Consider the following 15,193-nt stretch of genomic DNA (forward strand, 5'->3'; position numbering starts at 1 on the left):
AAAAGGTGTCCTGGGGCCCAATTGAGCAAAGCACTTAAGCCTGTGTCATATTTAATGTATAAGCAACTAGAGACACATCAAAATTTGCTCAGGTACATAAGGGTTGATCACATATAGCAAGAGTTCTTCAGGATGGTCTCTGCAAATTCCCACTCTTGAGATGTGCTGATGGTGGTTAGTGCACCCCATGCATGGAAATGTGCAGAGATTGCTTGAAGAATCATAACTTTAGCATTTATAGACTTTTGAGGCCTTCATTATGAAACCCTGAAGTTCTTGTATCACAGTTCCTTGCAAGGAACTTCTTAGATTGTTAATTTATTTTTTGCATTTAGAAACAAATTTTTATCATTTATAGCTATTTGCTAAACAACAGTAGAACACAGTGTCCTGCATAATTTTTTTTACTAATCAAACCAGGGCTATAAATGAATGTTTCTGAAGTATGTCTTATGTCTATTTCTTTCTAGTCAAATCTCATTTAATGTCGTCATGAAGGTTAGTTATATTCATTTAAATTCATCATCACATTCCTTTATAAACCCATTCTGACTTTGATCAATCTGTATTTATAAAAGTGTTCTTATTTTGTCCTTAGTAAATTTCCTGGTAGAAAGGTCAGACTTGAACTTTTTAACTTACCAATATTTTAAAAGGATCAAGGAAAATATTGAGATCATGTTCAGTTCTCTTTAGTCCCTCACCCTATTTCCAGTGATGATTTCCAAATTCTTAATGCTACTTTTTAATTTGCTTGATATCTTCCTGTAAAATATGCTACCGTATTCATTTCCCTATTGACACATTCTTCCATCCTTGGCACATCCAACCCATCAAAGGTCTCAACTCATAGTGTGTCACCTGAATGGTACCTTCTTTCATGATCTATCCAGTCTAGCTTTCAGTTTCTCTCAGCAATCTCATCTGCTGTTCAAGCCCTTCCACTTTGAGGAACTTTGACCTTCATAGTTGCCTTTCAGAAAAGGAGCCTTGAGATCCTTTATGAGACATTTTATAACCCAGGTAATGCTGCTTTCCTTTGGAGATGTCACTTTTCTTGTATGGAGTTTGTATGAGACTAAGTACTCTTCTACATCTGCTTCTCTGAATATACTATTTAATTGTATTTTATTTATTGCTCAGTAGGTTTCTGACTCTCAGCTGTAATTTTTTGTTATGGAAAATGACTTAAGAGTTGCTACTTGCTAACCAGCCACACAAATCTGGGCCCCCCATTGTGCAAAGACTTATGCATGTGCTTAAAATTAAACACTTTCTGAAGTCTGCAAAATCAGACTCTTGTTGATAAGCACACACAATTTAACACATACATACATTAATAGATTTTTAAAGCCGGAAGGGACCATTATGATGATCTAAACCAGAGGTGGGCAAACTAGTGGCCCGTGGGACCCTCCTACCTGGCCTGAACTCCTGGCCCAGGAGGCTAGCCCCAGCCCCTCCCCCAGTGGTCCCCTTTCCCTGCAGCCTCAGCTCACTGCGCTGCCAGCTCAATGCTCTGGGCAGTGGGGCTGTGAGCTCCTGGGGCAGCACAGCTGCAGAGCCCAGCCTGACCCAGTGCTCTGTGCTGCACAGTGGCGTGGCTGGCTCCAGCCATCAGTGCTCCAGGCAGCGCGGTAAGGGGGCAGGGAACGGGGTTTGGATGGAGGGCAGGGAAGTTCGGTGGGGGTGGTGGTCAGGGGGTGGATGGGGTTGGGACAGTCAGAGGGCGGGGAATGGGAGGGTTGAATGGGGGCAGGGGTCCCAGGGGGGCAGTCAGAGGACAGGGAGAAGGGGTAGTTGGATGGGGGCAGTCAGGAATGAGAGGAGGGGTTGGATGGGGCGGTGGGGGCAGTCGTCGGGGGCCGTTAGGGAGCGAGGGCTAGGCCACGCCTGGCTGTTTGGGGAGGCACAACCTCCCCTAATCAGCCCTCCATACAATTTCTGAAACCCGATGCGGCCCTCAGGCCAAAAAGTATGCTCACCCCTGATCTAGACAGATCTACTGCATAACACAGGCCATACAACCTCACCCAGTAATTTCTGCATCAAGCCCATAAACTGTTTGAACTATAGTATCTCTTTTAGAAATCTATCCAGTCTTGATTTAAGGACTTGATGTGATGGAGAATCCATCACATTCCTAGGTTAGCTGTTTCAATGATTAATTATCCTCATGGTCAAAAAATTGTGCCGTATTTCTAGTCTGAATTTGTCTAGCTTCAATTCTAGCCATTAGATCTTGTTATGCCCTTTTCTCATAAATTAGAACAGTGTCTACACTCAGAAATCTCTTCCCAGATAGATACTTGTAGACCATAACCAAGTCAACTCTTAATCTTGTCTTGGATAAGCTAAATAGACTGAGCTTGTTAAGTTTCTCACTGTGAAGTATGTTTTCCAGACCTCAAATCACTACTGCTGATCTTTCCTGAGCCCTTTCCAATTTGATAAATCTATGAATGGGATTTCTGACTGGGTTGACTGCAACAATAGAAGATTGAATTTGATGGCCCAGGCGGACCCTTTTAGAAGTACGGCCATCAAAACTGGATACAGTATTCCAGTAATGATCTCACCAATGCCACTTACAGAGGTAAAACCACCAATTTGAGTTTTAGGAGAATACTGATTTATGAAAATTGGAAATTCATCCACAGATTACAGTATTTAAAAAAAAAAATCTCCTCTCACATGCCCCCAAGGTTTTAGATACCCAAGAATACATCATAAAACAGACCTGCTGTTTTTGAGAAATAATCAGCTCGTTCTGTTCCTGAAGCCTCTGCCCTAGCTCCTCTATCCTTTTCTTATAGAAGATGTTACTTGCATTTAGGTCCTCTGTCATTGATGATTTAAGCTTCTCAATCTGTGACAGTAGCTACAAAATAAACCAGTGAAAAGTAACTAATTGTTAATATTACATAAATTAGGGTTGTTGATTAATCACAGTTAACTGCCGCAATTAACTAAAAAAATATTAATTGTGATTAAAATAATTAATCTCAATTCATTACAGTTTTAATCGCACTATTAAATAATAGAGTACCAATTGAAACATATTAAATATTTTGGATGTTCTTCTACATTTTCATATATATTGTATTCTGTGTTGTAACTGAAATCAAAGTGTATATTTTTGATTACAAATATTTGCATGTAAAAATGAAAAACAAAAGAAATAGTATTTTTCAATTCACCTTATACAAGTACTGTAGTGTAATCTCTTTACCGTGAAAGTGCAATTTACAAACGTGGATTTTTTTTTGTTACGTAACTGCACTCAAAAACTAAACAATGTAAAACTTCAGAAGCCTACAAGTCCATTCAGCCAATCGCTAAGACAAACAAGTTTGTTTACATTTATGAGAGATAATGCTGCCCTCTTCTTATTTACAATGTCACCAGAAAGTGAGAATAGGCATTTGTATGGCACTTTTGTAGCTGGCATTGCAAGGTATTTACATGCCAGACATGCTAAACATTCCTATGCCTCTTCAGGTTTCGGCCACCATTCCAGAGGACATGCTTCCACGCTGATGACGCTTGTTAAAAAAATAATGCATTAATTAAGTTTGTGACTGAACTCCTTGGGGAGAACTGTATGTCTCCTGCTCTGTTTTACCCGCATTCTGCCATATATTTCATGTTATAGCAGTCTCGGATGATGCCCCAGCACATGTTGTTCATTTTAAGAACACTTTCTCGGCAGATTTCACAAAACACAAAGAAGGTACTAATATGAGATTTCTAAAGATAGCTACAGCACTTGACCCAAGGTTTAAGAATCTGAAGTGCCTTTCAAAATCTGATAGAGACGAGGTGAGGGGCATGCTTTCAGAAGTCTTAAAAGAGCCACACTCAGATGCAGAAACTACAGAACCCAAACCACCGAAAAAGAACATCAACCTTCCGCTGGTGGCATCTGAGTCAGATAATGAAAATGAACAGGCATTGGTCTGCACTGCTTTGGATAGTTATCGAGCAGAACCCATCATCGACAGGGACACTTGTCCCCTGGAATGGTGGTTGAAGCATGAAGGGACATATGAATTTTTAGTGCATCTGGCACATAAATATCTTGCAACACTGGCTACAACAGTGCCATGTGAATGCCTGTTCTCACTTTCAGGTGACACTGTAAACAAGAAGCGGGCAGCATTATCTCCTGCAAATGTAAACAAACTTTTTTGTCCGAGTGATTGGCTGAACAAGAAGTGGGACTGAGTGGACTTGCAGGCTCAAGTTTTGTTTTTGAATGCCAGTTTTTTTGTACATAATTTTACATTTGTAAGTTCAACTTTCATGAAAAAGAGATTGCACTACAGTACTTGTATTAGGTGAACTGAAAAATACTGTTTCTTTTATTTTTTTACAGTGCAAATACTTGTGATCAAAAATAAAGTGAGCATTGTACACTTTGTATTCTGTGTTGTAATTGAAATCAATATATTTGAAAATGTAGAAAACATCCAAAATATTTAAAGAAATGGTATTCTATTATTGTTTAACAGTGCGATTAATCATGCAATTAATCGCAATTAATTTTTTTAATCTCTTGACAGTCATACATAAAATATTTTATTATATTGTTTACACAAGCAAGGTTTTACAAGAAGCAAATCCTTCTCTTCGTGGCCCTGTGGAAATGAGTTTCTCTAGGGTGCCCCCTTCTACTCTACTCTAGCCACTCCCTTCTCTGGACTTCCCCCTGCTTGACTACAGCACCCTCTTTTTAAAGCTCCCCATTCCTATCATGCATGACTGGCAGGGGAGGAGGGTCAGGGCTACTTTAGAACACTCAGCCTCCCTAGCCCCAGTGAAGGGTTTGAGCACTCTGTCACACCCTAATTCAAGAAAGTATTTAAGCATGTGTGATTTCAACGGGGCTCATACATGTGTTGCGGTGCTTTCCTGAATACGAGACTTTTTTTTCTAAATCACGGCCTAACATTTTTCATTTACACAGAGTATTAAAAAGCACAGAATGCAGTAAGGGATGTGCGTATACATTATGGACATGGTCTGAAAGTAAGATCTACAGGGAAATGTATAGGACTAGATAAAGAAAATTATTTACAGTTACCCATGGTAGCAAATAATGCTATTTTAGAAAGAATAGATGGGAATCTGGGCAATGAACACAAAAATGGGCAATGAGTATGGGACAGAATGCAGTGACAAACCCCATAAGGAATACACACAATTTCACCTGTCCCCTACTCTTGTACCCAGTGTGTGTGTGTAAGTAATTTACTATATCCCTTTTCAGGGTGTTGCATGACTCTTCCCTGCTGCTTGCTTGCTGGGGGTGAAGTAGTAATAGCCATGCAGCCCCTGATCTTCCCATTTTTGATCTGGACAGTTCCGGATCATGGCTATGTTGTCGAATGAGACATGAAGGGAGGAGGAGGAAGGAAAGACAGAAAATTAGAGCAGGAAGGAGAGGAAAAAATAACTAGAAGAAAAAATGATAAAGACTGAAGAAGAGAAAGAAAAAGTAAAATATGAGAATTAATGCAGAAATCAAATTCCCTTATAATGTTTTTCCTGGAACAAGAAAAGCTCAAAGGATTCAGGACTAGAGAGACCCAATGGGGGAAAAAAGGGGAGGATGCAGGGAGGAATTTGAGATTCACGGCTGGAAAAGGTTGGAAATCCGCCCCCGTTGGCCCATCAGGATAAATGAGAGCTGTACATTGCCATTTTATTTTGTACATTATATTAACTACCTAGTATGCAAAAATACTATATAGCACATTCTGCACATAGCTGAAAAAACGTTAAACTCTTCAGGCCATGGACTCAGTCTCTCTGTGTTTCTACAGGTTCTTTAACAACAGGACCCTGATCCTGACTGCTATCTCTGGGCACTACCGTAAAAGAAATAGAGAAATAATAAATAATTCTATATACTAAAAGAATGTATTCTGAACATAAATTCTGATTATCTATGATTTCTAATCTGCCAGTTGTTGAAAACTGTATTAGTAGCATTGTCAGAGTGTGGTGCTTGCTTTTGTTTCACTGGCTTAAAAATAGGTTGTTGGTATAAATACATTGCTATGCAATCTTACCTGGCACCTTTCTTTTTCATGTTCTTGATGAAGGGCTTGTATTCTGGAAGTCCACTTACCCTCCTACAATGAAAGTAAATGTTCATTGAAAAGATTTTGTTTGTATTAAAAATTGGTTAATCATGAAGCTGAATTACATTATAACAGCATAAAAGATTATTAATACTGGAGCATTTCAGTAACCCCTTCCTTATGACTTAAACAGTAATTGAAGTGTCTCATATGTTTGAGTGTAATTGTTATTTGTTATTCATCATACTGGAAATTATGTATTCATAGGATCCTGGACATGTAAGTCCTGTCTCTCAGTTGACAAAATATAAAGTTATCATGATATATTTCATTTCGCTAATAACAAACATATGAGTAGTCTGTTTTCTAAATAACATAAGTTCAAACACTGGTTAATGGAGCGTTGTTTATAGTGCCAATGAAATAAAACACCTTAACTTGTTAAAGATGGAGTACACTTCCCTTTGTGGGAAGAACTGAACAAATTCCACCATGAATTTTCTTCGATTAAAAGAAAGGGGGGGCGGGGAGAGAACAACCCATTACTAAAAGTTTCTAACATCTCAGAGTTTCTTATCATTTGTTCAATTTTTAAATGTATTTTTCCAAAGCAACACCAGGATGAAGGTGGCGCAAATGATTCCTTCTGCCAATGAACTCCACCCAGAACATATATGACATAGGTGAGCATTCCAGGTCAATGTGTCTAAATCCTTCTTCAGCAAGTCACACTGGGAATAATTTCCATTACAGAAATTACTAATGATATTTAGTAGATAGCAGTGAATCAGAAAAGAAAAAAATACTTTAGCAAATGAGAATTACAGGAAATTTACTCTGAATTTTACATTCTTATTTACAGAAGTACAAACACAAAGACTAGCAGTAGTGATCACTATATTGTATGTTCATCTTTACATCAGAGTACTACCTGTTTTTCAAGAAGTTGCATCATATTCTGATAATCCTGATCATTCTGAGGTCTCTCTTCTGTAAATTCATGGCTGTCTTTTAAAGTGCCTAAGTTGGATTTCAGCTGCATATTGGACTTCTGTAATTCTAACAATTGCTAAGAGGAAAAATATCTGTTAAAAACCCAGCATATATTCAAGAAAATATTATAGGACTGCAGTTTAATATGCAATTTGGTTTAAATTACAACTGGTTTAAGAGTTGGTGTACGCATCAGACTCTCCCCACAAATGTTTCTAAGCAGTAAAACATCAGTTTTACTGTGATTACAAGGATGCAGGTTAGGAACTAGCACCAACAAAATAAAAGCAATTCTACTAAATTCATGCACATTGCTTTTCTGATGTGCCTGGACACTCACAGCTGTATCCATAGTCAGAAAACTTGGAAATGCAACTTTCTATCTTTGTGACAACACCCCAGGCAGTTCTACTCTCTCAGGACCTTGCTACGGAGGCTATTACTCCTCATCTATGTCACTCATAATCACCTACACTTGGTAGGTGCCGCCAGACAGTAATGATAAAATACTAACCAATTGCAAAACAAGAACTCAGTGGTTCAGGACTAAGAAAAGAGTAAATAAACATGTAACTTGTAGGCAGGATTCCCTCATACAAATGAGTGCAATTCAGAAAATAACTGAAAATATTTTGGAATTAAGGAGACAATACCAGAATATAACCATTAATTAATTAACTAAATATTTTTTAAATTTTATACAGCTCTTATAATGTTAACATCATGATACTTCCCCCCTTTGTAAAGAGCTTTGAGATTTGCTAATGGAAAGCATTATATAAGAGCTAGGTATTATTATGATATGTTTCAAATAATAAACCAAGATCAGTTCATTACAGACAATATTAACAGAAATTCCATATTTAAATCACTTACATTTTCTAATACAGTATTCTTTGCAGCTAATTCTTTAAACTCCTTCATAAACATCTCTTTTACTTTCTCTATTTCATCAGCCAATTTCTCTTTTTCTTCCTCTTTCCATTTATGAAAAGATTGCAGAATTTCTTCTTCTTTTGATCTTTGATGTTCATATTCCTGAAATTATTTTAAAATGTTACCCTAAGAATGCTCTCACTCTGTTCTCACATACAAAAGAATGAAACATTAAAACTGGCAAATGTAATAGCTAAGTTATATGAATCAAATAGTTACAATATTGTGACATCAATTTTTAAGCAGAACTTCTGAGTGAAACCAATTATTTGAACGAGTATTTTTTCCCTTCTCTAAATAAACAACTGCAGCTCCTACAGGCACTTGCGTAAAGAATTTTGCCTAAAGACTGCATCACATTCCTCTCTTAAGTCTCAACCTGTAAGCTTTTGCTTTGCATTTATCACTTATGCTGTCCTTAACTCTTGTCTGAATAAGTCAATGGGAAGTTCTGCCAAAAAACTAAGGCCCATTTCCTTCTAATATATTGAAATTAATACAAGTTAAAAAAACAAAAACAACCGCAAAAGTTTAAGGCTACAAAGCCTTACCAATTTGCGTATTTTACAGACTTGTAAAAACATATTCATATTATCTGGCTGGTTCTTGCTTACACGCTCAGAGTCTAACTGATCATGATATGTGGGGTTGGGAAGGAATTTTCCCCCAGTTCCGACTGGCAGGAACCTTGTGGGGTTTTCACATTCCCCTGCAGCATGGAGTGCGAGTTACTTGCTGGTGTTATCTGGGTATATCTCACTTGGTCAATTCCCTGTCACTGCATGGGCCTCTTGCACTGGTGCACCTTGGCCCCTCCTATTCTCTGCCCATAGCACATAATAGTTTAGTCTCCCATGGTCTCTAGTGAGTTGGTCTAATTTCAGTTGGTGGGGTTATTATATGGGTACTGGCTGATACTGGTAGCCTGTGATATACAGGAGGTCAGACTAGATAATTTGGTGGTCCCTTCTGACCTTAAAGTAAGGTAAATATGAGTCAACAAAGTAACATGGTTGCAAAAAAAGCAAACATCATTCTGGGATGTATTAGTAGGAGTGTTGTATCCACATACGAGAAGGAATTCTTCCATTCTAGTTGAGGCCTAATCAGCCCAGAGTAGAGTACTGTGTCCAGTTCTGGGCATCACATTCCAGGAAAGATGTGGACAAATTGGAGAAAGTCCAGAGAAGAGCAAAAAAATTATTAAAGGTCTAGAAAACATGATCTATGAGGGAAGATTGAAAAAAATGGGTTTGTTTAGTCTGGAGAAGAGAAGACAGAGGGGACATGATAACAGTTTTCAAGTACATAAAAGGTTGTTACAAGGAAGAGGGAAAAAATTGTTCTCCTTAACCTCTGAGGATAGGACAAGAAGCAGTGGGCTTCAATTGCAGCAAAGGAGGTTTGGATTGGACATTAGGAAAAAATTCCTAACTGTCAGGGTGGTCAAGCACTGGAATAAATTGCCTATGGAGGTTGTGGAATCTCCATCACCGGAGATTTTTAAGAGCAGGTTAGACAAACACATGCCATGGATGATCTATTTAATACTTAGTCCTGCCATAAATGCAGGGGACTGGACTAGATGACCTCTTGAGGTCCCTTCCAGAATTCTGTGATTCTATGACTCTGTGGGTTCAACTGTTACTATGTTATCAAGCAAACTATAACCCAATATTAATGAATCACACTACCAGAGAAAAACATGTAATCAATCCATCAGAACCAGCAGAATAAGAGCAAAAATAATGGCAGTGAGTAATCATCATTCCCTTGATGTGGAGTCCTATGAAATTCACATTTTTACAGCAAAAGCTCGCACAAGGTGCCCTCACAACTTTAAGTGAGAAAAATAAAAATTTTGAAATAAATATACAAAACAATTGGGCTAAACAGGGTAATTCTGGCTATCAGTAAATATAGTTGTGACTCATATATACAGATTGTAAGGAAGGGGGAATTTGAAATCTCAGGCTTGATAATGGCTTATACAGATTTTCAACTTAAAGTCATTACTTTTAACACAGTACTAGGAGAATAGTGACCAAAAAAGCAATCACTGTTTGGTAGCTTTTCAGTGCTTACTGTATATGAAACAAACTACTGGGCTGAGTGTTGTTAGTGGCCAAATGCCCTCCAACACATGCTTCTAGGGGATATCAACGCAATGACGGCAAAGATAGTAGAAATGGCAGAAATACATCATAATGAGAAAGGTGTGTTCTTCTGGTACTGTACATACCATGATGTTCTCTGTTCTTCTGTACTAACAAGGACAGTTTCAAGGCTGGTGCATTCATCTTGACGCAGTTGTTAGATATGATTAATGTGGGGAAAGCCCTCAGAAGGACTGGAAGTCCCCTACCTCCATGCTGCTGATATCCTGGAACTCCTCCTCAGAAATAAGGTTCTCTTCTTTCATAAGATCTGGATTGTGCTGGGCAGACCCTCTCACTCCACTGGTGTCTGTAGGGCGGCTACTGGAGTGGGATGCAGGCCCCTAGTTCAGAGTTACTTCTGTTCCCACTCAATATGGCTTGTCAGAACTCCACATGGAAGTGGGGGGAGGGGCAGCACACTCTGAGCAGAACAGCCTCACTATTAGGGCAGTGCTGGAGCTGAGCAGGAAGGGGATTTCTTCCCTTTCCTCCGTGGTATTTTTAGGCTTTCATATTGCTTCTTCTGCTCCATGGGAACTCTGGTGCCATCTAAGGCCCAGAAATTAAGATATCACTTCACAGAAAAGATGCCAGCTGCAGCTACCAAGCAGGGGCATGATACCTGGGCAAATTCTTGTGAGCCTACAGATGGAATCAGGGATGGAGACAAAAATTTTCATTCTGGATTGGTTGTCACCTGACAGAGTGACGAAAGAGAGGACACACACCCAGCACCATGAAAACTATACTGCCACCTTCAGGGGATAAAGCTTATTTTAGGCCATTTTTATTGCTTTCTATGAAGTAGCTTCCTTCCACCGGAAAGTTTCTACTTACTCTGTTAGTATAGTTGGGTGAATTTTACTGAGGTGGGTAAAATAATTCAACAAATCAGATATGTTCTGTTATTCTACTCACTATCCTTGTGCCTTACATATCAAATGCAACTTTGCTTTCTCAGTATTACTCTAACTGTCCTTGTTTCAAAGGTATAAACAGGGAACTGAATAGCTGAATAGTGGATTTTCTAATGGTTAAGTTAAATATTTATCTATAGAAATGACATGTTATTAAATGTATATTGGGAGCATCATTAAATTAAGGTCCCACATACCTTGTAATAGGATTGACCTAATTATACAGGAAAACCCACAACTGTTGTTTCTGAAGTATTCTGATATGACAGACTGGAAACTTTACTGCAGCTTCAAGTAATTTTTTTAATGGATTACTATTAATTTAAAATAAAACAAATCAGACTATCCAATCAGTATCACTGGTGCTATTTAATTTGGTATTAAAAATTGGTATTTTATTGCTGCCCCTTACATTTTCGGTTTTTTTGTACACTGCAGAATTTTATACCAAACATAGAAAACTACATTCTAGAAGTTCTCAGGGGAACCTGAATGCTTAAGTAAAAGACAGACGGGGCTTTTGGCACTTGGGAAGGCATAGCAGATAGTTTGGGGTTGCAAGATAAGCACATTATAGGAAGAAATGGTTAACAACAATGACATTTTAAACGATTGTCATTGGATTTCAGAGCTAAATGGGGCAATTCTCATGTCTCTAGAGCTATTGTTTCAGGCTGTCTGCAGACTCAGGCAGGTATCCCTAACATGCTTACACAGTCTCATTTAAAAATTCTCACTGCAACCATAGGGCTAGAAATTTAATTTAAAAAAATGAAAGCTTAAATTCATGAGGAAATTATGTGGTAAATTTACACCTGCAAATTCATGATGTATGTGTGTACTATATTTAAAAAGTAATAAATTAATAAAATTAGTACCAACAATGTCAGGAATTATGCAATTGCAAAATATAAATATACAAATTAACAACTGGAAAATGGGTGACTCAGGAAATTAGTACTGAGTCTGAAGCCACTTGCTTGACTCTGCAAACAGTAGTCATGACTAAAAGTTGTTAGTCTTTGGTGGACATTTGGCAACCTCTGCTGAAGGAGTCCAATTGCAAGTGGACAACGAAGGCAAAGACATAATCAGAGTTAGTATAATTGCTAGTAGTCTAGCAACATAAATTTATTTGGCCTCCATTTTCCTTCCACACTGTTGTCAGTTTGTGGATAAATTGTAGGCTTAAATTTTTAGAAATATGAGCACAGTCCCCTTCACGGGGAAAAAAAAAACAGGCAATAGTAAGGATTTAAAGGGCCTAAGAAAAAATGTAAATTTCCACCCCTTCATTCTATTTTTTCCACCAATAATGCCCCAAATTCCTCCTGTTTCCCCTCAGGCCTCATATCAAGCCTCTGGCCTTATGACAAGGGGTTATGTTCTCTTCCTACCACAATAGGGACAGAGGGCAAGTGAGGCCAGCAGCAGGCTTCAAAGGTCTCCCCTTCTTATTGTAAGGTTATTTAGTTCTGTAAGAAAATGATGGTTCATCTGGTAGGATAGGAAAGAGTTACCCCTTCTGAAGAGAGAGATATCTGGGGTGACAATGGGGATCAGTCACAGTGGCAGGATGTATTCAGCCAGCCCCTCCACATCCCTGTCTCTATACTTCCCTCCCCAAGTCATCCCATGACAGCCTGAACATTGTCAGGGGAAAGAGCTAGAGAGAGGCTCATGCCAGTGTAAGCATGATTTTCAGAACTTCTCAGGCAGCTCCCTAGCTAAGACTCATATAGTTTCAAATGATCTGTTTTGGGTGCATCAAGATGTCTGTGATGGACTACTGGGATGGACTATTGCTGTGTGTTCTGTGCCATAAGGCAGACAATGCTTTAGCTGCATGAGCCATCTGTTCAAGCACTTGAACTATCAAATATGGACAGACTGGCTAGCATATCTAGCATATGCCCATGTTAGTTCAGGTCCATTATGCTGACATGAGAAATGTTCTTCAGCAATCTAGGATCAAAGATTCACATTGATGGGAATCAGAACCATGTTCCAAAGCAAGCTTTTCATAATGCTTTATTTATTTATTTAAAGATAACAGGCTTTGAGTTACTGTACTATAGCTCCTCACAGTCATGCTGATGACTGCAAGACTGAGAAATAGCCTCTCACTTCCAAGAGTATCTGACCTTACAAACCCAGTCCAGTACAGATAAGAAGTTGTGTGGAGGTGATTCATATCAAAAGCTGGGCAGCAACTTCTCTCGGGAAAAGGGCTTCACATCAAGGCTGCTTTAAAGCTGAATATTTTAAAACTTCATTCTAATAATAAGATAAAGACCAAATTTAGTCTGATTTTTAAAGCTACATTTAAAAAGCCTTATTTACAATTTAATGTTACCTATATTTGGTTCTCCTTGACTTTTTTACTCATTGCCAGTAAACGAACCATTCTCTTTCCCCTTCTGATCACAATCTTGCAGTTTCCTACACGGGAATCTGACTAAGGCCATGTCTACGCTAGAGAGCTGACAGCAGCACATCTATACAGATACAGCTGAGCTGCTGTAAGATCGCTCATGTAGCTGCTCTATGCTGATGGGAGAGAGTTCTCTTGCCGACATAGCACTGTTCACACCAGCATTTCTATTGGAGTAACTTATCTTGCTCTGGTGTGTTTTTCACACCCCTGAGCGACAAAAGCTATACCGACAAAAGTGGTAGTGTAGACATGCCAAAGGGTATGTCTACTCAGCAGCTGAGAGATTTAATTCCCAGCTCAGTTAGATGTACATGTTAGCTCTGCTCAGGCTCGCACCTAAAAATAGCAGGATGGCAGGAGTGCAACCGGCAGCAGCTTGGGATAGCAGCCTGAACACAATCCTGCCTGAAAGCCTGGGTACATATTCGGCAGAATTGACTCCTTGAGGACCTGCTCCATGATTTTTCCGGGACTCAGGTGAGGCTGATTGGCCTGTAGTTCCCAGGATCCTCCTCCTTCCCTCTTTTAAAGATGGGCACTACATTAGCCTTTTTCCAGTCGTCTGGGACTTCCCCCGATTGCCATGAATTTTCAAAGATAATGGCCAATGGCTCTGCAATCACATCCACCAACTCCTTTAGCACTCTCAGATGCAGCGCATCTGGCCCCATGGACTTGTGCTCGTCCAGCTTTTCTAAATAGTCCCGAACCACTTCTTTCTTCACAGAGGGCTGGTTACCTCCTCCCCAGGCTGTGCTGCCCAGTGCAGCAGTCTGGGAGCTGACCTTGTTCGTGAAGACAGAGGCAAAAAAAGCATTGCGTACATTAGCTTTTTCCACATCCTCTGTCACTAGGTTGCCTCCCTCATTCAGTAAGGGGCCCACACTTTTCTTGACTTTCTTCTTGTTGGTAACCTGAAGAAACCCTTCTTGTTACTCTTAACATCTCTTGCTAGCTGCACCTCCAGGTGTGATTTGGCCTTCCTGATTTCACTCCTGCATGCCCAAGCAATATTTTTATTCTCCTCCCTGGTCATTTGTCCAATCTTCCACTTCTTGTAAGCTTCTTTTTTGTGTTTAAGATCAGCAAGGATTTCGCTGTTAAGCCAAGCTGGTCACCTGCCATATTTACTATTATTTCTACACATTGGGATGGTTTGTCCCTGTAACCTCAATAAGGATTCTTTAAAATACAGCTAGCTCTTCTGGACTCCTTTCCCCTTCATGTTATTCTCCCAGGGGATCCTGCCCATCAGTTCCCTGAGGAAGTCAAAGTCTCCTTTTCTGAAGTCCAGGGTCCGTATTCTGCTGCTCCCCTTTCTTCCCTGTGTCAGGATCCTGAACTTGACCATCTCATGGTCACTGCCTCCCAGGTTCCCATCCACTTTAGTTTCCCCCACTAATTCTTCCCGGTTTGTGAGCAGCAGGTCAAGAAGAGCTCTGCCCCTAGTTGGTTCCTCCAGCACTTGCACCAGGAAATTGCCCCCTACCCTTTCCAAAAATTTCCTGGATTGTCTGTGCACTGTTGTATTGCTCTCCCAGCAGATATCAGGGTGATTGAAGTTTCCCATGAGAACCAGGGCCTGTGATCTAGTAACTTCTGTGAGTTGCTGGAAAAAAGCCTCGTCCACCTCATCCCCCTGGTTTGGTGGTCTATAGCAGA

General features: G+C 39.5%; 1 protein-coding gene across 1 annotated transcript in view; it reads right to left on the bottom strand.

Moving 5' to 3' along the window:
- Positions 1-15,193, bottom strand: part of DZIP1 (DAZ interacting zinc finger protein 1) — a 71,796-nt gene that overhangs the window by 46,900 nt on the left and 9,703 nt on the right. Inside the window, exons 4-7 of the mRNA XM_077807041.1 lie at positions 7,959-8,120; positions 7,021-7,158; positions 6,078-6,140; positions 2,741-2,881 (exon numbers count right to left, since the gene is read on the bottom strand). Of these exons, the coding sequence (XP_077663167.1) occupies positions 2,741-2,881; positions 6,078-6,140; positions 7,021-7,158; positions 7,959-8,120 (504 nt within the window). The remainder of the gene's footprint in view (positions 1-2,740; positions 2,882-6,077; positions 6,141-7,020; positions 7,159-7,958; positions 8,121-15,193) is intronic.

This window comes from Eretmochelys imbricata, chromosome 1, assembly GCF_965152235.1.
Source record: "Eretmochelys imbricata isolate rEreImb1 chromosome 1, rEreImb1.hap1, whole genome shotgun sequence".
NCBI lineage: Eukaryota > Metazoa > Chordata > Testudines > Cheloniidae > Eretmochelys > Eretmochelys imbricata.